The sequence below is a fragment of the Podarcis raffonei genome, chromosome 3 (assembly GCF_027172205.1).
Source record: "Podarcis raffonei isolate rPodRaf1 chromosome 3, rPodRaf1.pri, whole genome shotgun sequence".
Lineage (NCBI taxonomy): Eukaryota > Metazoa > Chordata > Lepidosauria > Squamata > Lacertidae > Podarcis > Podarcis raffonei.
The window spans coordinates 100,532,327-100,557,128 of record NC_070604.1 but is presented as its reverse complement, the minus strand read 5'-3'; the positions used below and the strand labels follow the sequence as shown (position 1 = coordinate 100,557,128).

Sequence of the window (24,802 nt, the reverse complement as noted above, 5' to 3'; positions counted from 1 at the left end):
ATAAAATACATTAGCTACCGTAGGTTAATTTAGGTGAACTTTGTTCAGTGGGTACCCAGCATAAATGTTGGAATCAAAATAGGTGGAATTTAATCCACATATGATGGAAGTGCATTTCAGATGTCTCAGCTAAACCTTTATCTAAAAGTAAACTCTCACATAATATTCAAAATGTGTAAGCTTTGTTTTGGTATTTAGGTTCAGAATACTCTGTACAGCTGATAAGAAACTTTATTCTGTGAGATAAAACCAAAAGAAGACAAATTTACAAGTATGTGTCAAATTTATCATTCTTCCAATCAGATTCTTGATCAATTGATTTCTGTGACTGGTGCAATATACACCCTGCTTTCTTAGACATCTCATTATGGTTACAGTTCAATGAATTATTCTTTGCAGCATCTTTGATAGAAAGGTAGCTGCTGCACTATCATTGACAAGAAAGCAAGTACAGGACCCATGCCTACAAAAATGAACCAAAGTGGCAATGCTGTCTTCGTGGAATGTGGGGTTTCACAAATATTTAATTTTAAAACTGGCACTTTAAAAAAAAAGTGGTAATAAAAACAAATTTTTAAAGCCCCCCGTCTTTCTAATCCTATTAAGAGTCAACAGAACATTAAGTTGCATTACTATTTTGCTGAATTTGTTTATCTTTTATTATTCTATAGTTATTGTGTTTCAACACAAGGTCGGTGGTAGTGTTTTGTGTTTACTTAAAGAGCAGAACATGGTTCTAACGCTACAATAAAATCAGAGCGAAGAAAGCAAAATTCCGCCCTTTATCTGGGCGCTCTGGCAATCCAACTGACAACCACAGTTAGCTACTCCTGCTGTGTCGCACAGCTCCGTGGAGCTCCACACAAGCATGGAAGAGGAAGCTCCCCAAAAGCAGTACCGGGAATGCTTGAATTCCAAACCTCTGTATGCACACAGTTATCACTGGGTTGAGGCTGCTGCACCTCAGGGCTCTAAGGCTATGACGATATCCATAAGGAAGCTTTTGAATATGTTTATAAAGGGAAGCTGCAGAGATTGCTTTACAAAAAACACACCTCTTGGGAGTTGTTATTTTAGTAGGCATACATGCCACATCCCTCTTACTAGTGGCACAAAAGCAATTTACCTAGCAGCACTGGTGATGGTGGTAGAATAATTTCTAAAACACACAGGAAGAATGGGGAAATGCCATGGGTTAAAATAATAAATAATTATATTGTCATGATGACAACTAGCCAAATGCAAACATGCAAGGGGTTCCTTTGGCTCTAGATTATGTATTAAATGCCTTTAGAGATAGGCTTGGATTCAGGGACTCTCCCGTTGGTTGATGAGGAAGAAGTGACATTTCCTAATTATCCCTTCCCCTGCAGCCCTATGAAAATCCACTCCAGATGCGGGTTGGGAAACCCGTTTGAACAATTTGGGAAATGGTACTGAGCATTGTAGGAGGAAAGAAGAATCTGCAAAAGTTGCAGCCTCCTCCGCCATCAGGCTCCTCCACTGGATTAAAAGCCCTCCATGAACAGAAGGCAAAGTCCAAATTTGAGGACGGCAAATTCTAAATTCAACCTATAATTTTTTAATGGGATAGAAAATTAACTTTGGTTTGTACATATTTTGGTAACTATAACTGCTGCTACAGATGACAGACATTCTTGAACAGCAAGAAGCAGAAATAAGCAAATAGCAAACACTGGCCTTTAAATTGTTCAGGTTAAGGCTATTATCTCCTTAAAGTATAAACTACTACAATGATTTCCAAATAAAAGTGCTTTTGACACTTGGTCTAGAAAAAATTATACCACATCAGAAAGATTAAGTTTGACTATATCCAATTAGAAAATGAAAAAGCTCTTCTTGATGAAACTAGTGTGTGTGTGTGTGTGTGTGTGTGTGTGTGTGTGTGTGTGTTTTTATATATATACATTTGTGTGTGTCTATACAGAATTTTATGGCTATATTATAGCCTCTTTGTATACAATTTTCCATCTACTAGCTTCTTAGACTAGCATGTATTGTTTTACGCAGTGCTGAAAGTGACAAAAACTATACAGTGTAATTCAATACAGCAAATTCCTATGTAAGATACTTGTTTCTGCTCACTGAGCATAGAAAAGCACTTTAAAAGTTTAAAGCCCTGTAAACACTGGCGCCATTTTCTCTCCTTCCAATTCCTCTCTCTCTGTTCCAAACCTCAAGAGATAGGCATTTCTAAACAGAGGTACTGGGGAATTTTTTTAGCCCCAATTATTAAATATCAAAATCAAGTGATAGTGGGCGGAGGCAATGGATATTTTCCTATTAAATGCAACATTCCTAACATTTTATTTAAGAAACCTGTTACTAGACTGTGATTGTCAGCATATTACCTTGTTAACTTAGGGCCTAGTGAACTGCAGTTTCATTAAACTGCAATGTTAAAACGATCAGCAAAGCTGTATCATAATGTGTAGGCCCTACCAGACAGCTTTCTCTCAAGGTTTTACATTACTGGACACCTCACTGTAACCACAATGAGTATTGCTTTCAAACACAAAACAGAATCTACTTTAGAAAGGGTAACCTTTGACATTTGTCAGGCTGTTCTTGTGGTGTCATTCACATTTACTTCTAAGAGAAATATGTCCATGGTACTGTAACTATTAACACTCTAAGATACTATTTACAGCAGCTTCTAAAAGAGAGTCTGTTTCTACAACACCTTCACTGTGGTCTGGAATAAATTTCTCCAGGCAGTTTTCTTGTGAAGAAATAAGCGAAAAGTTTGGATATTCTAATTCTAGGGAGCCACTGCCGGTTGCTTCGCTCTGTGGCTGCCTCCCAGTCTTTTTCAGTTCCAATATGTTTTTGAATGTAGTCTCTAAACTCTTATTGAGCAGCAAATCCTTTTGGGGTTCCCCAGAACCTTTCAAATTGTCTGGATGCAAATCCTCATTCTTTGGAGAACTCCGAGGAGTTTTGTCTTGGAGGGAATGATTATATGTTGTCTCTGAGTGAGAATCAACTGTGTTCCGACATGTTTTATTATGCATACCATGATCTACACTTGATAAGGTTTTTGACGAATGATCTTCAGAACCTAAAGAGTTTTCATTTGACTTTCCTGGATTTTTGCCAGCGATTTTTTGTTCTGAATCAGCCATATGTTGGCTTTCAGGAGAGGAGCTTGTTTTCTCAAATTTTAAAGCTTTTGCAAGGCTTTCTGATTTTTTAACAGAACTGTTTCCTTGTTGCGAACTCATAATATTGTTAGGCACTACTTGAAGTTTGCTGTGATTTAAAGACTCTGCTGTGCTTGAACTTGATCTGTCTTTGATTTGGGTATTAGCAGTCTGGTTTTGAGACGTTGAAGATTTGTTAGATTGATGATCACTTTCAGCTGGCTGTGTTTCATCAGCGATCTTGTCAATTTGTGTGGATGGACAACAAAAGTCTGCTAGAAAACCATCTGAAATTTGAAAGCAAGCATTTTAGTAAAGAATTGTGACATATCATGGACAGAAAAACAAGGAATGGAGTAGCTTTCAATCTTTTCAGAATTAGGACCCACACACTTTCAGACCCTTCTGAATTTTGTTACCATATGGTATGGTTTTGCTGTTGGGACCCACTTATCAAGGTCTGGCTGTGACCCAGCTGTGGTCCCAGCCCACTAGCTGAAGACCATTGAATAGAATAACTAAAGCATGCATACTAAAATATGGTTTTAGTGGTTTTCAGGTCCTGAGCTAAGGGGAATTCAGGTTAGTGTTAACCATGGTTAAGGCCTGGGCCACTGTTTCCCTTAACTACAATTAAGACCAGAAAAAGGGAATTTGCTCCAGAGAGAGGAAGCATGCGCTGACACATGGGGTTACAGGTAACCAGGATTATATGTGCACCAACCCACTGTTGATTAGGTTTGTTTTCAACTTTATTTATTTCTGTTGGCAAACTGGCAAAAAAGTATGTGTAGTCAACGTAAAGTGTAACAGACTAGAGTTCCATCTCTCTGGACAGAATTGCTCATTTGAATGCTAATGAATTAATATATACATTTTCACTTTATAAATGTAACACTGATTTGTATATTAACTGCTAACAATGTGGTCCCACTCATATCTACTTAGAAGCAAGTCCTATTGAGTTTAATTGGGCTTCCTCTCAGATAGGTTGGTATAACATTGCAGCTTTAATCATGCAGAATGTATTTAAAGTTCTTTAATAAATAAATAATAAATAAATAAATAAATAAATTTTAGGTTTGGCAAGGATGTCAAAATGATTGGGTTTCCCCTCCTCCCATCCAAAAAAGCTATATTTTTCCTGCAGCACCCAAGTTTCCACAGATGTTGCATCTCTATGTCTGACTCACAAATATAAATCCTTCCTGCGTTCTAATTTTACTTATGGCAAAAAACCCACTGTTATAAATATTAAAATCATTTCTCTGTATGGTACAGTGCTAGTCTATACATGTCTACTCAGAAGTAAGACCTAATGAGTTCAATAGAATTTACGCCCAGGTTTATTTGTATAGGACTGCAGCCAAAGAGGCTTTCATTTAAAATGGTTACGTTACCTACCAGGATCTACTATTGCAAGGCGTTTATCCCGGGAAAGAGTTTGCCTTTCTTCCTGGTTAAACATCCTGTCAATCATGACCATTTCTGCAGAAGGATTTATCCTCTGGAAAAGAAACAAACAAAATAATTTCTATAATTAACAACTTTAACTTTTACTTGCAAGAAACAACATGAAGTTTCCTAACAATACTATAAAACAGAATGCTAAGTTCAACAGGCAAATTGAGGTGGCAAGTTCATAATGGGGGTTATTTTTAAAGAAAAACTGGTGTTTTTGTATATTATGAATACACACATTTGTTTTGGGAAATTGGTTTGTTAGGAAAAGTCATCTAACATAGGAGAAAACCATTTTTATAATATTATTGTTCCATATCAAAGTGTTTGTACAGCACAGCTTTATGTATTTTGAATTGGAAGTGATTTCATTCTGAATTCAATGGGGCTTTACTCCAAAGTGCACACAGGATTGCAGCCCTAACTTTGCAGGTAATAACTTTGCTTAAATATGCCAGATCTGAAAGTGTGTGCATGTTTTGTAAAACAGGTGGATGCAAAAGCCATGATGTGATGTTGTCTTTTTAAAGAGGCCTCTATAAAAAATGAAGACTGTGGGCCGGTACACAAGTAACACTAAATCATGGATTACCAACCCAGCACCCATGGGCACCATGGTGCCCCATGAAGGCTTTCACTGCTGCCTCTGGAAAGTCCCCCAGACTCATAACTTTCATTTTAAAAAAAGAAGCACTTCTCTATCCCACCTAGAATTGAAGTTATGGGGCAAATGTGCATGTACTTTGAATTGATTTTAAAATGAACTGATTTAGAATGCTGTGTTACTTTTATTGTTGTTAGCTGCTCTGAGCCCGGCTTTGGCTGGGGAGGGCGGGATATAAATAATAAATTATTATTATTATTATTATTGTTGTTGTTGTTGTTGTTGTTGTTGTTGTTGTTGTTATTATTATTATTATTATTATACTTTCTAAGCAATTTCTGTGAAATGCAAGTGAGTGTGATGTGGCCAAATTGTGTATTTTTCCTGGTACTGATTAACGTTCTCTGTTGTGATGAGATAGCAACATCAGTGTTCGTGTATGTAATTGCTACAAGCAACTCTCTGTTTGCATGGGCGCTGCATTCCGGGTCACTGTATGCATCAGTAACAGTGACTCCCCCAGAGACATCAGTGATCAAGCAGCGATAAAAGACATCAAGTGGTCCTTTAGGTACCCAAGATCCAAGTTGTTACAGGCCTTGTAAATTAATACCGGAATCTTGAACTTGGCTCAGTAGTGTATGAGCTCCCAATAGAAGCTTTTAAGCATCATTTAGGTTATGGCAATAGTTTGTCCCTACCAACTGTCTAGATGCAGCATTTTGCAGAAGCTGATGCTTCTGGACCAGACCCACCGGCCACCTCACATAGAACGTATTGCAATAATAGAATATTGAGCTTACCAATGCATGAATCATTGTGGCCAGGCTATTATCAACAAATAGTTGAAAGGACTAAATTATCATGCAGATATGCCTGCTCAGACCTTTCTGTTCCGGTACATTTATCCCTGATGGGCTAGGAGAGTTCTTCTGAGCAAGCTTACCTTGTGAAGGCAGACCGACCCCAACCCCCGCTCACATTTTTTGAAATTCATTAAGAGTTCTGGGGAGGGGGGAACATGGTAGAAGTCAAAACGCTCTCACCCAGTGAACTTGTCAACACAGAATGATAACATTATCTGTTTAGTGAAATCTACTGTTAGTGCTAAACATTCCTAAGTACCACATGTTGAGAGATACGGGCCATGGAATTAGATGAAAGCTGCACATTGCTGTGTTACAATAAATTAAGCCATGTGGGATAAGATGCACAAATCCATAATATACACACATGCACACGTGTATTTTTTTATTAGTCTTACCATAGCATCTTCCAAGAGCAGACATCTGTATTTATTTAACATTGCCTGTGTTCTTTTCAGGAGCTGTGTGGCTACAGATTCAAATTCATTATCCACTGGAAAGGTGAAGAAAATACATTTAGAATAGTAGTTCTTAACAACTAAAATAGTCATTTAAAGCATATGATTCTTACTTTTTGGCTAGTACAATATATAACATTTAACTGGTATAAAACCCCAGAAGCATAGCATTTTCAAAACCATTTGGAGAGCGAAAAAGTACCTTTTCTTAAATCCTCTTCTGTTGGCAGTGATCCCTGGCACACATGATATGAGAGGAGTCTCTGGACTGCATCATTTAAAGATCTGAACTGAGTTTTATCAGGAGTCACAGCATGTGCCTGGTCCTTCTGTAGCTGCTGTAGAATACTAATGGGAAGATTGCTATTGTCAGTTGTTTACAATAGCACCACATGTGTGTAACAACTTGACAAAATTTGAGGGAGGGAAGGAGAGGAAGAAATGTCTAAAGCAAAAGGATGCATAAAAGGAAACAACTTACAAGGCTCCTTTTGTTAGTTGTTTAGCAGCAGGCCTCTTTTGTCCAATTGTATGGCCATCGACCTAGATTCAAAACGTGCATCAAATACACTGGGCTAAATTTCTTTTATAATAATCAATTATACAGTTGTGCATATCATCCAACAGAAATAAAAATGGCCACAAAATCTCTTTAAGATAATAAAATTATGGGGTGTGGTTTTTTTTAAAAAATCTCTTAAATGCATTTTGTATAGACTGCATTACCAATATGACCAGATTTTTGGATTTTCAAAAAGGCATTTTTTAATCTTTTGAGATACTAAGAAAATAAATAAACAGCATGGCTATATATGCCTGAATATATGCATCTGACAGATACAAAGGCAATAATCCAATGCACACTTTCATGAATAAGCCCCATTAAACTCAGAAGCATTTATCTCCAAGGAAATAAGAACAGGATTGGACTGCATATTTTGCAGCCTGATCCAAAGACAGCACATGACTAGAGCTTACAGTGCCAACAGATATGCTAACACAGCCTTCTCCAACCTTGTGCCCTCCATCTTATTTGGACTCCAGCTACCATCAAGCTTAGCCAGCACATATTCATTTAATATTTAAAAGTGATGGGGTGTTTAGTATATACTATCATGGATTTCCTCTCACAAATGACCAATGGAAAGGTTATTATATTCTATGTAGAAAATAATACAAACAAGAAATGACTGGTGCACTATTAGCCTTTTCAGGAACATTCAAGGGCCTCCTACCTGTACATTTGTTTGGGCAGAAGATGATCCTACTGCTTTTTCCTGGTGTGTCAGTGCTGTGCCTATAGGCTGCTGTATGATTTTACCCCCGGTATCTTGTCCTATAAGAAGATATATTAGGAAGATTCTTTAACAATCCCCTATACAATATTTGGAATCTTGTCTAGTTATGTCACTGAATGATTTAAAATTAATTTGCATGTAGGCAAACGTATTTAAATAGCAATGCTTTCACAAAACTACTGCAGGCCCATACAAAACACAAATATTTATAAAAACTATCTTATGAGCCTGTGAGGTTTAAGCCAGCATTTAACCACTTGCCATTTCATGGAACTTCAGAATGCCAAAGCTGTATACAGGTATCAATGAAAAAGGCATGGGGAGCCCAGCTAATCCCTGTCTTCATAACGTAAATAGCACACATACTAAAGTACTGTCTAGTCTCCCCCCAACCCCACACTTCGGTCTCTTGTTTCAATCAGGCAAATTAATCAAAGCATCATGCTCTTTTTTTACTATATTGACATATATATTCTGTTTGAAATATCTTCTGCTGTTATTTGTAGAGACTTCTTTAAGTTGTGCTCCCAAGTACACATTTTCAAGAGCAAGTTCCAATGAGTACGTGAGTTTTCTCGTTTTGGTTCCCGAAGAACTAATGTGCTCAATTACTCAGGCAATCTTAATGCAGCTTGTCTCAAATCTTATGGTCACTTCAAGGTTAAACAAAAGATAGCTTCCTGCACTTCCACTACAGGTCAGCTACACTTTTGTTGTAGCATCTGAAGGGCACATGTGTGTTCCACAATAAATGTGTGCTCCAATCACAGCTCCCAAGTTTATGTTTACTACTAACATACTACTAAATGCCTTAGGCCACAGGCACAGTCCCTGAAGTTCACCCATGTTCTGAGATGCACAATGACAATACTGGAAGGCCATACATGCATTGAGAAATTAGTGCAGAGCTAACTTCAGGAAACAGCTCCGTTGCTCATGCATCTTCTCTTTGCAACCAATAAAAACATCCTTCTAACATTACATTTTCATGTATTTCGGTAAATTGTTGGTTCTCTGTAAAGCATTTATGACTTGTAAAAGCCATGTGGGGAATCAACTAAATTTGCAGATGACTTTTAGCAATTTGTAAAGAGCATTTTCTAAATTTCCTCCCTACTGAATGTAAAACTAAATTTCTGTCTATACATATTTTAACTGGATTTTCTCTCTGTTTTAAAGTGTAATATAGCTTTTTACCAGTCTGACTGGAAATTGTTGTATGCTGCCCTTTTAAGCTAATTTTTTTTCTAGAGATTGATTTTAAAAGCTCTTATTGCATTAATTGGAAGCCGCCTTGAGAAAACTGTTTTAAAAGTGGCATATAAATAAACAAACAGAAACTGACACATATGTGTTAACTCTCAGTAGCACAGCTTAACATCAACCTGAAAGTTCAAATTTTCAAGTAATATTCAAGACAACCCTTTGGTGTAGTTAAGAATCCACTTCACAGCTAAGGAGTTGAATAAAGGTATTTAAAAAACAAAAACTTTATCTGTCTTAGCAATTTATTACCTAAAAGACTTGTTAGTTGAGGTGGTCTTAGATTATCCTGTGACTTTGACGTTGAAACTGAAGACACCAAATTGGTAACTTTTTTTTGAGTCTGAAAAAAGACACCATACATAAATACCATGCAGATTATTAAAGGTAAAAGATAGGGAAAAGCCAATATCCTATATACAAAAGAAAACATATAAACTCTATCTGCAGTTCCAGTTTTATTACCTTGCACTACAAATAAAATGAGCTCTGATAGGTAGAGAATTTGAATTTGTTTATCTGAAAGGTTGGCAAACAAAATCATTGCCTTTTTTTCAATGGTTGGCCATTGTGCAAAACAGGATGCAAGGCTAGATATGGGTTTTTTAGGGCTCATATGATCTTAGCAATCAGTACAAACATCTGTGGCATCTTGTACAGTTCAGATATAACATCTCTGGTTTATTAGACCAAGAAGCACTGTGCCAGTAGGCTCTACCTTCCCTCCACCTTTTGCTTGCACATAAGAATTAAAGACTTCCCAAATTTCTTGAGCCATGTTGGATTGTAACTGAAATTTGTTAAGGCATGGTTTTCCATTGCTGGACTTTCAATCAATACCTTTCATCATCAAATTCTAAATTGTTCCAGATCTTTAAAGATACAGAGAACAAGTAGTACAAATATATATTAAATGGAATCATTTCTCACTCACTTGAGTATGGTCTGACCTCAAGAGCTCTCCTTCCTATCTCTCATGCAGTCTCAACGTGCAAATTACAATAAATAGTATTCAGGAATCAGCTACAATGTGACTTCAATACTTTTAAATGAATATCTAAATCACTACTGAGAATTCTGAAAACCTCACTTTTAGCAACTAAACAAGACTTATTGAAGGAACAGAAATAATGGGTTGTACTAAACGTTGCACAAGTAGAAAGCAAGTTCAAACAATGGATCTTTCCTTTCCCGTTTTCCCCCTACACCAAAAGCTTCTCCAGGTGTCTTCCTGGAGAAAAGAGATGTAGCTCAGTAACGGATCACCTGTTCTGCATGCAGAAGGTCCCAGCTTTAATCCCTTGTATCTCCAGTTAGGACTGGGAATGTTGCCAGTCTGAAACCCTGGAGAGCCACTACCTGTCAGTGTGCACAATACTGAGCTAGATGGATTCAGCATAAAGCAGTTTCCTATGTGTGGGTTCTGTCACATGTTGGTGCAGTCAGGAGGAAGGTCTTCTAATGTCAAGAATTTAACAAATTTAAAACAAGATTCCTCTGCCCAATTTCAGCAATCCTTCAACCTCTCACTGCTGCCCCGTATGACACAGCCCATGGCCTCCCCTTCAACATTCTAAATAAGCTTTTCATAGGGTACAGGAGGCTACAGGGGAAGCAAAAGAGCCATCTTTTCCATGCACAACAATGGATACAACCCAATAGTTCCAACCAAGAAGTACTGATCCATTGACACAGATTCTAAAGGTTCTTAGGGTGTTATTTGTTTACATTGTTTGCTGTAAAACAATAAAATGATAGATATGTACATTTAGCAGCCGCAAAGATTTTAAAGATGCTAAAGATTTTGAACTTGCATCAATCCATACCTGGCCAAAGGAAAACTGGGGCTGGGATGCCGATGTGTGACTAAAGGTGTTGACTGATTTGGAAGAAGAAACTGGAAGACGATGTGAGACAGTAACTGACAATTGTGTTCTGTTTTGCTGTGTAAGTTGATCTCCAGCAAAATTTCCTCCGGAAGCAACAGTCTGGGCTGATGGACCAATGTTGGGATGCACTGTAGCAGCAGAACTTACAACTGTAAACCGGTTGCTTGATGAGATACTCGAACCTGTTGACTGTCCAGGAGACATTGTGGTAAAGCCTGTTCTACCTTGGGAAATGTTTCCTTGGCTGGGGGATAAATGCAACACAGCAGACGATCCCTGTTGTAGTGGAACCTGGCCACTAACAATTTGAGAAGTCCCATGGTTCACTATAACTTGGCTTCCAGGAGCTGCAAATGTCTGACCAGAAACTAGCTGTACAGAAGCATTCTGATTATTCAGCATCTGTCCTGAATATGACTGGTTAGTTCTAAGCATGTTCGTAGAATTCCTGTTTAGCATAACATGCTCAGTGGATACTTGGCCAGAAACAAGCTGGGAAGGCTGATTTTGAAGAAGTTGTCCATTTATGGTCTGGACATGGTGAACCGAATTAGGATTTACCGACAGACTTGTGGGTATAAGAAACTGATTCTGAGGTGCATGAGGCTGTCCCATAGGAGAATGGATCACAATACTACCACTGGCGTTACTTACGGCTTGAGAGGTAACTGCTTTTCTTGCATTTTGATGACTAACAATATTAACAGACATATGTGGACCAACTACTGAATTCTGAGGGGAGTTTGACGAAGCAAAAGGAATCCCTTGTTGCACATGATGCTGCTGTATTCCCAAGCTATTCACATTGTAGGTAGTTTGCTGGCCCATCTGAATAGGCTTTGGCTGGATATTGATGGGAACCTTGTTAGAATTTGGAGCAAGACCTCTCTGTATAATGATGTTATGCACAGGCAAAGATGTCTGAAAATTTGTACTATTAAATGGAACAGTTACAGGTTGTGCTACTGGACTGGAATTTGAGTTGCCAAACAATGAGTTACCATTAGGTGTTTGTCTATGAACCAAGAGACCACCACTCATGTTTCCAGGTGCTTGCTGCCCACCACCCTTCAAAATAATATGAGACCCTTCAAGATTATTGATGGTCATCATGGAAGGTTGATTACTAAATGAACCAATTAATTGTATCTGTCCTGAACCACCAACTTGACTACTGTTTGACAAATGCTGGCTAGGAACACTGATCCCCACATGTTGCATAAAGCCATGTTGCACACCAACTGTATTGCTTGCAAAAGATGCTCCAACTGGTTGCTGTACCACTTGAGTAACTCCTATAGGTTGCAGCGTCTGACCTGAGTAATTAGAAACATTAGAAGCCTGAGTAAAAGATGCTGATGAGGAAGGATGAAGCTGAGCTTGTGCAAACTGTTGGTTAGGGCCTATGTTGGCATCCAGATAAGCCTCTTCTGCCAAAGTCTGTTCGGTAATATTAGCTTCCTGCAAAGATTTCTGGAGGATATCAAAAGGCTGATCTTCACTAAGATCAGGCAAGGAAGAAGATTCAAGTTCATCATCAAGAAACTGAAGGCTACTTGGCAACTGTAGTCCATCACTAGGCCCTTCTCCAAGCTGACTACCGACACCTTTGATTGATGACTTAGGATCAGAACTCTGAAAGAAAAATTGTAATACACACCATCAGGGTTCAAATCCTCACTCAACCATGAAGTTCAATGGATGAGCCTGTCATTGTCTCTCAGCCTAATCTACCTCACAAAAGCATTGTGAGGATAAAATGGAGAGGGGGAGAACCATACAGTTCGTTGGAGGAAAGGTGGGATGTAAATGTAATAACAATAACAATAAAACACTATTTTAAAACAAATTATTAGTAGTAGTACAGTGTTGCTCATTATAGGTTTCTCTCCCCCCCCCCCCTTTCAGAACATCTCTCAAGAATACTACTAAGTCAGGTATCATTAGATTAATGACCATGAGTGGCATGCAGCATTAACCCAAATTAAGACTGAGCAAGAAGTTTGAACCAGGTGTAAAGCTTAGTGCACAAGTGCACAGGCTCAGAATTCTCCTTCTTCACCCATATTCAATCCTTTGGTTTAAATAGCAATTGCCTGCATGTTATTTTTGGCTTTTACCTCACCAGATAGGAGTATTATAAGAATGGAGAACTTAGGCACACACTAACATGCACTAAAATTACACTTTTTCCTATAAACTTACACTGATATTGGCGAATATGGAATTTGAGTTGGCTGCAGAATATCCTGCATTAGTCAAGTCTTCACTGTTCTGTAATACAGAAAAAGCATTACAATAAGAGCAGCACAATTTGCAAAATTAGATGTATATTTAACATACCAGAATATATGATACTTACAGGTTTACTGCCTGCTCCATGGAGGAAATAATTCAGTGCCTGTGCATCTCTTTAAAAATACAAACAAGGAAAGTAAGATGGATCAGTCTGAGAATCTTGCATTTGTTTAAAATATACTAAAATGGCACAAGCAGGAAGAATCTTTCTGAATCACACCATCTGAATACTGAGGCTGTGATCCCCAACTATTTTAGAGCATGCATCTCAAAGCAACAACCCTGGCTTGTTTGCAACAAACCCTATCAATAGTGTAAATATATATTTATAAAGCAATATATTTAACTGTTCCATTGTTTTTAAAATAGCTCTCAGCTATGGACTGAACCAAATAAGACATATTCAGAGGTGAACCACTGAAATTAATGACTAGTCCACTGACTTAGCTGGCTATAACTCTGTTTATTCCCTACATCATTGTATGTCGTTTTGTGAAGGACCAGCTCCAAATGCTGGGGCCTTTGGCAAGAGACCTATCTACGGTGGGCACACTTTTTGCTATCTACATACTTTGTCACTAGCTCCCAAACCACTGCCACCATTGTTCATGCCATTTCCTGCTGCCATTTCCCACTCCTCTGCTGCTGCTCACCACTGTTAAGTCCCTATCCCACCTGGGGAAAATGACCAAGGCTAAGAAGGCAGCGATCAAGCTGATGAGAAGAAAGGAGGCAAAGTGCCACTCTCTGGTACTCTCTGGTACTGACCTTTTAAGTAAAAAGGTTGGTGCTGGAGGTGCCAAATGGAGCATCAGAGAACTACATTCAATCACTACTTTCAGGGACACTCCTCCTATGAGGAAATTCAAGTTTGTCCAAGTGGCCCTTAATATATATTAAGGTAATATTTGTCATTACTTCTTTTACTGTAAATTTTAAATATCTTGTATGCCTTTGGGATAATTTTTATTGAATTATTTATTAATTTCATTAAAACTTATACATTGCTTGTTAAAAACAACAACCTCGAAGTGGTTTACAAAGGTGCCTTATATACTGGTGAATAAATAACTGTAAATAAATGATAAACATTTCTTTCATTTACTCAACCATATCATAACATGCATCCAAAGCATATTTGTTTGTTTAAAAAAACTTATACCACCTTTTGTCAAAAAAAGAACTCAATAAAACTTCACTGAGAATTGTTCCACTGAGATTAATGGGATTTACTCCTAAGTAACTGTGCACCTGATTTCAGCCCTAGAGTGCTATCCTAATAGGGATTGGGTTCTGCCAACCAAGCAGGGAGATAGAGAGATGGTCTTACCCAGTGTTTAAATTCTGCACTTTTAAAACAAAATCTCCCCATTGGTTTCAAGGAGGTGAATTATTTATGCCAGCTTCATGTTAGCACAAATAGGAGGCCCAAACCTGGAGCCTCTTTGAGAATGAAGGTGCTTTGTATCCATCCCACCCATTTTGTGGCCTAACACTTGCTACTGTAAGCAGCAGCAACACCAGTGGTAGAAATAAACATGCAGCACTTTACTTGGGCAAAGTGGGGGACTTCACTGCAGAGATGCCTGCCCCACCCGCAGAGTAGGACATCTTCTACATCAGCAGGGAGGAACCTTCATGAAATTCTAACCTTCTCCAGCCAGCAGATCTGGGGATTATGCCCCTTTTCTAACAGACACAAATTTGTGCAAATTTTCTTTTTGCAAAGTGAACTTTGTATTATTTCTCTGCATAATTTTTTTTTAAATCTTACCCAATAAGATCAAAGAGACAGGATTCATCATCGTCATCATCCATGACAACTAAGGAAAAATAATATTGTATCATAAAGATTTTCTATTTCTTTCCAGAACACGACAATTAAAAATAGAGGATGCTTTTCAACATGTTTCTTCCTAACATGTATTGTTTATTTATAAAATGCTCCCATTGTTCACTAACCTGCAAATTATGTAGTCGAGCAACAGCATATTTTTACAACAGGGCACACGTTATTGCATGCTGCTTTGAATATAGGAGTAAAATGGTACTTTGAGGCATAGTATATACTTGTATTACACATCTGTGCTCATTTTTGCATTTATTCTCCAAAGTATATATGAAGTTCCTGGAAAACAGTGGGAACATGATATGATTTGACTTTGATGATCTGTGATTTGGAAAATCCAGTGGCATAACTGAAATAAGTGGGTAAAAAATTATGCCTACCAATATTGCTTCCATGCAAATATTGTTTATAAAAGTCTTCTAAATCAGCATTTCATACTCAGCACTGTTTTCCCTCTATTTACAGCAACTTTTGATCAGCTGAGTGTTCTAACCAGTGACAGCTGAGTATTATCTTTCTGCAGTTGGATTTTCCCTCACTTAGGAGATTCAGTCTGTAACATTCTGCATACCACCAAGTTATAGCCATACACATATAGACAACAGTGACTCACACACTGGTAACCTTGAAATTAGATAACAGTAACACCCTCTTTGTGGGGTTCAAAAGCTGTAACAGGTACAGAATGCTGCAGCTAAGCTGCTCACTGCTGCTCTCTACTGCATGCATATAACACCTATCCTAAAGGACCCCAGTTTTAAGGTTTTACTATTTACTTACAAGACCCTGAACAACTTGAGAAATGGATATCTGAGAAAATATATTTTCCCATCTGAACCTGCATGTTTGATGTCTTTAGAGGAGCCCTCTTGGTAGTGCCACAGCTGTCAAGTTGAAGTCTGTTTCCCTCATTAGGGAAGTCTCCCCTAAGAGATCTGGTAGGCACCTTCCGTGATGTGCTTCCACAAGCAACTGGAAACATTATTTCTTGCCAAAGCATTTATAGACCCCCTTAGTTATGTTTTGCTATTTATTCTTGGCCAGCTGTATATTTCTTATGTAGTTTTATTGTTTTAAATTGCTACACACTGCTTTGATACATTTTGCAGAAAGCGGTATAGAAATCTTTTTAATATATAAATGATCTACAACTATATGCATACATTACCACAGAAAACTAGTGGCCCACTCTAGACTGTAGCTTAGAAGGGTGAAGGGGGTAAAGGAAGGCTGGGGTCAGGCTGGGCCCCACATTGCCATGTCCCTCAGCAATGGGTGACACTTCTGTCTCTGAGTTCCTGCAATGGACAAAGGGAGGCAGCCAAAGTACAGTGTGGGTCTCTAACATGCTGCAGCCCAGCACCCTGCAGATGTACCCCCAGGCCAATTAACACTCAGGCATAGAGTTTTTGGCACTCCCTTTCATTTGTTCGGCTTTGGAATACTTTGTTTTTTATTGCATTTCCAGTCCAGTTCACAACTTCTTATTGCATGATTTAGCCATGTAGGGCACCATTGCCAGCTTTTCATGTGAAGATGAACAAATTATACTATTTGCTTCAACCATTAATAGCTGAGAAGATCGTCCAAGGCAGGCATCCCCAAACCTGACACCTGGGTAGTTGCTTAAATCACCTGCCCCTAAATCTATCCCCGATTGAGAAACATACCCAGGCCTAGCCTGGCCCAAGTACAAATGGCTATTTAATTCGTACAGTACAAATGGCTAGTTAATTCATATCAGTTTATGAAATTTTAATTTTTATTGCTTCTTGGGCCCCACATCATTAAGATTTCTAAACAATAATAGTGTCCTGTATTTGGATTAGAACAGAATCAAGAATTTCACCAGGCAATACTTTTCTCATCATAGAGTTGCAGTAATGGCGACAGCTACACCTGATGGGAGCTCACCCAAAGATCCATCTCTTAACAGTACAAAAGCCTTAGGAACAAAGGAAGCTGTCTTTTTCCAAGTCACACAACTGGTCCTTCTAGCTTAGCATCATGTACACTAACGGCAGCAGCTCTCTAGGATTTCAGGTAGGGGTCTTTTTTGGTCCAACCTGGAGATGCCAGTGATTGAATCTGTGACTGTCTACATGCTGAACAGATGCTCTACAAATGATCTACAGCCCTGAGATTTGGGTATGACTTACACACCCTTGACATCCTACAGTTTCCACAGATCTCATCTATAAATCTGGCACCTCATTTTCCTAGCAGCATTAATCGGCTTTTAATATGAAGAATACAAGCAGATGAAGCTTTTCCCACACTTGACCTGCTAGTTTTTGTATGCCATATTGAGGATAGTCAGATAAAGATACTAAGAGGACTGACATCTTGTTCAGGAACCACTTCTATGCCTTTAAAAGCTGCATGACTGGTAGGAACTTAACTGTTACAGGTTTTTCCCCAAATGTAGTTTTAGGGAAATCTGCATCTGCTGTTTTTTATTGCTGATATTGTTTTCTCATCAAGCAACCTTTAAAAGTAAAAAACCCTGTCAAGAAAAAAAAACATGGAAACTCTATCTCTGCATGAAGTTCGCCCCAAGGAGGAAGGTGTATTCTCCCACCCTTTCTTGAACTCCATGCCTCACGTTCTTGTTTTACTCCGATTTCCTCATTCCATATGGCTTCCAGTCAAATTCCTTTGCTGGACTCCAGCACTTGTTTTTCACCCTGTGTGCAATCCTTTCAATATAAAATTGCATTGTCCATAGGCCTATGTGAAGATTTTCTGCACATATCAAGAAGTGAACTTCTCTTTCTGTGTGACTCTTCCGCACAGGCCACAGTACAGTACCATGTAATGTATCTGTCATACTTTCATATAATGGATACCATTTCACAAGGTTTTATTTTATGTAAAGTAAAATGATCAGTTTCAAATATAATATTTTTACAGAATGACACTAAAAGCCATTCAAGAACATATTATACTTGGAACCTCCAGGTAGCTATGGGCAAGTCAGTACCTACTACACAGTGGTATTGTAGGAAGAAGCATTACAAAACACTTTATGTCCCATCCATGACAATCTGGGTATACAGTGTCCGGGCAAATAGATACATATGCAGTCAGCGCATTATGGGGAATGAAAGTCTGTGAACAGTTCCAATGTCCACATGTGATCCCTCCAACAGAGCTCTGAATTCACATTCCTTGACCAAATGCAGGGTGCCTCCATACATGGACACTCTGCCCATGTAGGAAAGGATCACACCCTTTATATGCTTAAAATGCTGTTTAAATCCTTTTGATTTATTTTTGTTATTATTGCTATTAATTATATTCCTTAGTCACTTTTCTCAGAGTGACCCAAAGCAGCTTATATTAAAACCATTTAAGAATATTCAATAAAATTCTAAAAATACAGATAAAGGTTATACAGCCATATTGATAAAAGATGGGACTTAAAAGTTCCCATCCTGGCTAGATGCCACCCTTCGATTCAGGGCCACAAATCCTAGATAAAAAGGCAAGTCTTTGCCTGAATCCTAAAAAGATGGCACCAGGCAGCCCTTCCTGGGGAGAGCATTCCACAAGCCAGGGGACACCACAGAAGAAGTCCCATCTTGTGTTGTCACCCTCCAAACTTCCTGTGGGAGAGGCACACAAAGGGCCTCAAATTATGATTTTAAGGTCAGTTCATGTTTCCTAATTATCTGCATACCAGTGTAGACTGGCAACCACCCACTACACAGCACTTTACTCTAGCACTCATCTGAAAGGCCACAGTAACAGAACTAATGAAAGCCTGTCCGGAGCCGCACAGTTCAAGTTAAGAAAGGAATTATGTTTTCAATTCCAGTTAAATACTCAAAATGGGTGTGCAGGAAATCATGACATCATAGCAGTGTATACACAGGCTTGCAATTTGGCCTATTTAAAATCCTAGCAAATCTGATTTGCAAATTTGTTTAATTTGGGGGCAGTTAGCACATTGCTACAAGTTAGCTATGTATAAACTGGTCCTGATTGCAAATGTTCAGTTCAACAAAAAAAGGTAATATATACTCTCTGTTAAAGCAAAGATCTGAATAAACCTGAAATTAGAATCTCTGTCTCAATCACTATGAATGGCTCTTTCTTCTGCCTTGTTTCAATTCTATAAAAATGGCAGAAAAATATGGAATTGACTTTATAGTCTACCAGTGCTTATATGAATCACAGCATGATAAGAGTATATGGTTGAAAATGCAAGCAATACTTGTAATCAAGGATGAACCTCCCAGATTGGCAAAATTTGGCCTGTATGTGTACCCTCAGAAGGAAGAGCTTAAGTACAAAGGCAAACCCTATCATGTTTTCTTCTTAACTTGGAAAAGAATTACTAATTTTATTTATTTATTTTGGCCAAGAAATCTTTTGAGTGTTCCTCCCATTAATCTACCAGCTAGATTTCTATCCTCATTTCACATATATTATATACCACAGGGCAATCTGTTTTCTGGAATATCTGCCCTGTTCCATGTATCTGAGGTACAATCTAGTTAGTATTTTAGGTTATCTCTCTGCGCCTGAAGAAATTTACACAGAACCCATTACTGTCTGGGGGGGCAGGAATGAACACATTCAGCAGCCTGGCATTTTAATTTGGGTGGGTGGAGAGGAATAGCAATGTTATGTGAAACTAGAAATGCCTCTGTTTCAGAAAAGTCCCTTCCCCATACGAGAACACTATTTTTGGCTTCAGTTTGAAACTTGACTTGTTTTGGATCCACTCAATCCTGTTCCCAGTGAACTTTCTGCTTTTTCTCTCTCATGATAACAAGGTGAAGAAAGCAATTTTATTTAACTCACTATGCTATAAAGTAACTGTTTTAAATTAATTTTTCCCTACGTATCTATTGAAAGGAACACTATAATCCTATTAAGTAATTAATACAGTAGTATGTCAGTTCTAATTCACCAAAGAGTATTATTTGTCAGAAACTGTTCTATAAGCTACATCCTTGGTCCTGGAGTACTGTACACTAGAAACATTAAGAAAATGACTTTGCTTATGTGATCAGGAACTTCTCAGTTGCCTTGGTGTTAATGGTAGGGCTGCCATATGTCCGGATTTTCCCAGACATTACCGGGATTTCAAATGCGGAATTGACATCGGGGAGGGGGGCTGTCCGAAAGGCGGTGCTTTGTTCTGGATCTTAGGCAAGTCAATTGAAAAATCATGCTTTTTTGGCTCAACAACTTTGGGGGTTTGTCTAAAAAACTTTCCGGTTTGGTTAACAATTTTTGGGGTGTCCTGGTTTTTACTTTTTGAAATAAGGCAACCCCAGTGGCTGCAAGAGTTCAGTTCAGCTTAAACTGCAGAAAGTCCATATAACAGTTCATGTGAGAACTTGATATTCCACTATAAAGCAACATTCTTCCATCTTTTTTTCCTGTATATCTTATCTACTCATTAGAAACTAAAATAAACAACATCCAGGCCATTTTGTAAAATCATGAGATAAACATTACTGCAGTAAGCAGTGAAACATAAATTTGTATCTCATCAAGGGGAGTATATTTGGGGGAGGGGAGAGTGGGGAATCTCAAACCTAATCCCCCCCCCCACCATAAAAGGTCTTAATTCTAAAATGCTTAAAGAAAGGTATGTCTTATAACAGTCTGTTGCTGGCAATATATGACTGGCAAAAAATGAAATTTAAATGCCCAGGATTTAAATCTCACAGGAAAGCACAATGCTATGATGTGTTGCCTTAAAGCCACATTACTGGGCTTTCTAAGCCAAACCATTTCTAAACTTTGGAAGCATTTTTAGTTAATTCAATCCAATCAACACAGACTATTGCTTTCCACATACTTTACTCCCTTATTACTTTAGCAACAGGGATGCCTGTGCCCAAGAAGGCGTATTTTGCTCACTTATTCGATTTTTAGCAAACAGGACCTCCTTGGTACAGCGTGTAAAAATGCCCACCTACAGCGACGAATGAAATCTAGAAGGCCAATTCAGAAAGTGCTGCTCCTCCATTTTTAAATTTTACATATCGCTTATTTTCCAGCAGCCCCTTTGTTGTTTGGCAGACATAGGATTAAGTGATTTCCATATCCACTATACTATAGTGTAGGAGAATCTGGCAAAAGGGAGCAGCAGCGTTTTAACAGCTACCCATTGCACTGAATGGGTAAACTGCGTGCTTAGGACTGGATAATTTAAAATAAGAGTAGCCATTTTAAAAATATATATATACTCTCTCACACACACACCTTTCGATTCGCATTCCTCATAAATTTTGAGGTGGGGTGTTAGGAAAGCGATTACTCTAGGAAATAATAATAAAAAATAAAAAATAAATTTCCTCAGTGCGTGGGGTAAGGAGTTATTATTTTGCTCGTGAGGGAGCATTTTGGAGTCTGTTCTGAGGTAACGAGACCAGACCGCGGGAAGCAACGGAGGGCAACGCCCCGGCCCGGGAAGAAATGTCAGGAGTCTCTCAAAATGGCGGCTTGAAGGGGACGAGAGAGAACGGAGAGAAACTGCGCCACAAATCCTGGCCGGTAGCCAGGCAGCGCCATCTTCTCTCCTCCTGGTCCCTCCAAAGCGGGGCACAAACCAGACCGAACCCCGCCATGTAAACGCATATATGGAGAGAGAGAAAACACCCTCCTCGACTGAGCTTTGGAAAAGCACGATCAGTGCTTAAGATATTCAAAAGCCATGCATGTTTAAGGGTTTTAAAAAACAACAACATCCTAACCCCGGGAAAAGTAAAGGCCTCATTGTCCTTCCTTCGCCCAGCAATAGGCGATTTATTTATTCTTACGAATGCTAAACCTGTTTCCGCTCTCAGAACCAGATACATATAACAAGCTGTTTTAACGTTACCGACGTTTACACCCCAACCCTCAGGAAACCCATTTCGGTTTTAAAGGGAGGGAAGAAAATCGGCGACCCACCTCAAAAATGATCCAACATTTCAGAGATTTTTCAAGCCAGTCTTTTAACTAAGGCTTTCTCTTCCCCCATCCCCCCCTATTATAATGTAACCATAACTGAAAATCAATTAACCACAAAAAAGTACTTTGTTGGAAGACTAATCCGGCGGCAGTTAACAAGCTCACGTTCATCGAAAGACAAAAACGAAGGCGTTATTACAGATGTAGAATATTTATTATTCTTGCCGTTTTAAAAAACGTGTATTACAGCCTACTATTAAGGTTTCTTTTTTCTTCCCCCTCCCCACCCTCTTTAATCCTACCGACGTAGAATCACATACACAGAAACAATCACCATTTCCATTCCTTTAAACGCGATACCGGAGGAGACAAGAAAAAGAAAAACACCGAATAACAAAAGAAGGGGGGGAAACCATATAAACGAAACGAATTGGGAATCCCCGTAAAAAAACCAAAAAAGCGCAGCCCATGCTAAAAAGATATAGCGGAAAATTATGACAAGATGATAAGAGGTGGTCGATGAGAGCAAATCCAACGAGGAACGCAAAAGAAAAAGAAAAATCCTTGGCAGCCTCACGCCCAGGAGAGAGAGAAGACGGAGCGTCTCCATTTTCCCGAGGAGGAGGAAAGGGAAAAAGTGCTTCACAGACCAGAGAGCTTTAGAGAAAAGCAAAGAAACGAGGGGGGAAGAAAAGAGGGAGGAGATTTGAAAAGATTATTTTTCTTTCTCCCTCGCACACACACACTCTCGATCCCCCTCTTCCTCACACACACACACCACACACACACACACACACAGAGAGAGAGAGAGAGAGAGAGAGAGAGAGAGAGAGAGAGACACACACACCCCTCTTCCTCCCTCTTGATGGCCACCAAGGGGGCGGCCAGGAAAAAGCACACAAAACCCACCCCAAACACAACAACAACTAATTTTAAACCGGCTCAATCAATGAGTCATTAAAACGAGGTTGTTTTTTTTCCTCCTTCTTTCGCCTTCCCCTCTCTCCCTCCTCTCCTAAATTTGCATGGCATCAGCGAGAGAGAGAAGGGGGGGAAGAGAGAAAAACCCACCCCAGTCCTCTCTCTCTCTCTCTCTCCCAGCCCCCCCCCCGTCTCTCTCTCTCTCTCTCTCTCTCTCTCAGCTATCAGCCTAGACCTGAAACCTTATCTGTCCTCTCCCTCTTCCTCCCTCTCTCTCTCTCTCTCCTTGCCTGTCTCTCTCCCCCTTTAAGAAACATTTTTGGGAAGTGCCCTCAGTAGCCGCCGCCGCCGCGGCCTCTCGCTGCAAAAAAAGAAATAAATATTTCATTTCCCTGCGAATTAGCAGCCTGCCCACCCGCGCCAAATCGCCTTCTCCTTCTTCATCTTCCTCCCCGCGTCCCCCCCCTCTCTCCTCTCTCTCTAGATATATATTTATATACATAGCCCCGGAGCCAATAGCTCTCTGGGCTGAAACCTAATATCCTGGTTTTGGCAACTCCTGGTTGTTAATTTGCTCCTCTTTTTTTCTTTTCTGTCTGGTCTGGAGATAGATTTCTCTCTCTCTCTCTTTCTCTTCTTCTTCCCCCCACCACCACCACCACCCCCGCTCGCTCTCTCTCTCTCTTTTCCCTCCCCGAAGGAAGGGAGGAAGGAGGTTGTGTGTTTTTTTTTCTTCCTTGAAATTTTTATCACAAAATTATAATACACTCAAAGGGAAACTCACCGTCATGAAAAAGCAGTGCCTTGTCAACGGGGTTTCTTCGCCATCACATCAGGGGCTGGCAGTGTAAGAGAGAGAGAGAGAGAAAGGGAGGGGGGAGAGAGAGAGAGAGAGAGAGAAAGGAAGAGAGAGAGAGAGAGAGAGTACAACAAGCACACAGTGCGGGAGTACCCAGCCAGCCACAAGGAGAGGCGATCGGCGCACCAGGCTGGGGGAAGAAAATGAAACACCGCAGCTCGAGCCGCATTCACAGAGCATTATTAAGGAACGGCGCTTCGGCGAACTTGAGCGAGCTGCCTTTTGCCTTTTGCAAAGCGCGGCGTGAAAGGAGGGTCCCCTTTAAAAGAGCTCGCTCGCTCGCTCGCTTGTTTGTTTGTTTCTTGGTCGCAAAGAAAATCAAGCCCCCTTGATCGCTTCCGAGCTGTCATCTGCTGACCCTTTGCAAAACTTAAGTTTGCTCTTAGTTAATGGTGCAGTGAGTGACTAAGTCGCCCGGTCTAATAGAACGTTTTGCAGTCCGCCCCAACCAGTTCAGTGTGTGACACAGTTGGAAAGAGCAAAACGCCGCTTTTAATTTTTCATTCTTTTTTACATGCACACCCAAAATGACACACACAAAGGAAATTGAGGTTTGAAATGTTTCAAAGGAACTGAATGATAAGCTTTTTATTTTAAAAAAAAATCTGTCCGTACACAGTTCCTAACTTTCTTAGGGATTGACCTGAGTATTGTCACTTTGTGATGGTTACCATACTTTGACATGCTATTGACAAGAGCCTATTATAAGTTCAAAAAAGATTAAATTAGTGGCCATGAGATTTCACATTTTCTGTTCTGGGGGGGGAATTATTTTAAAGTTCGTTTAAAATAGACCAGAATTCTTAACAATGTCCATATTCACTGTTCTATTTGTGCAAAAAAATGCTATTGTTCAGCAATGCCCACCTTAAAAAAAACCCCATGCTAAAAACTTTTAAAATAATTAAGAAATACTTGATTTCCTGTTGAGAAACATAACAATCCCACCTTGTT

The 24,802-nt window shown here is 39.3% G+C and overlaps 1 protein-coding gene across 7 annotated transcripts; it reads right to left on the bottom strand.

Moving 5' to 3' along the window:
- Window positions 1-1,071: 1,071 nt before the first annotated feature.
- BICRAL (BICRA like chromatin remodeling complex associated protein) lies at window positions 1,072-24,266 on the bottom strand. 7 transcript variants are annotated; one of them, XM_053383299.1, is made up of 12 exons: window positions 23,774-24,266; window positions 15,076-15,124; window positions 13,366-13,414; window positions 13,209-13,277; window positions 10,941-12,638; window positions 9,367-9,457; window positions 7,789-7,889; window positions 7,035-7,096; window positions 6,756-6,901; window positions 6,494-6,588; window positions 4,569-4,671; window positions 1,072-3,451 (listed from the first exon to the last, which is right to left on the bottom strand). In XM_053383299.1, exons 2-12 carry the CDS (start codon window positions 15,117-15,119, stop codon window positions 2,646-2,648), a joined length of 3,264 nt encoding a protein of 1,087 aa, XP_053239274.1. In that variant the 5' UTR covers window positions 15,120-15,124; window positions 23,774-24,266; the 3' UTR covers window positions 1,072-2,645. The 7 variants fall into 7 exon arrangements, with proteins under 7 accessions (XP_053239274.1, XP_053239278.1, XP_053239275.1 ...); XM_053383303.1 differs by lacking the exon at window positions 23,774-24,266 and adding an exon at window positions 23,405-23,427; XM_053383300.1 differs by lacking the exon at window positions 23,774-24,266 and adding an exon at window positions 22,069-22,843.
- Between the last annotated feature and the right edge of the window lie 536 nt (window positions 24,267-24,802).

Bases quoted from the DNA above. Each gene is read 5' to 3' on its own strand.
- BICRAL (XM_053383298.1), bottom strand. From the start codon at position 15,149: ATGATACAATATTATTTTTCCTTAGTTGTCATGGATGATGACGATGAT. The intron at 13,278-13,365 runs GTAAGTATCATA...TCTGTATTACAG, and splicing joins ATGGAGCAGGCAGTAAACCT to AACAGTGAAGACTTGACTAA. The intron at 6,902-7,034 runs GTAAGTTGTTTC...TCTTCCCATTAG, and splicing joins CAACTAACAAAAGGAGCCTT to TATTCTACAGCAGCTACAGA.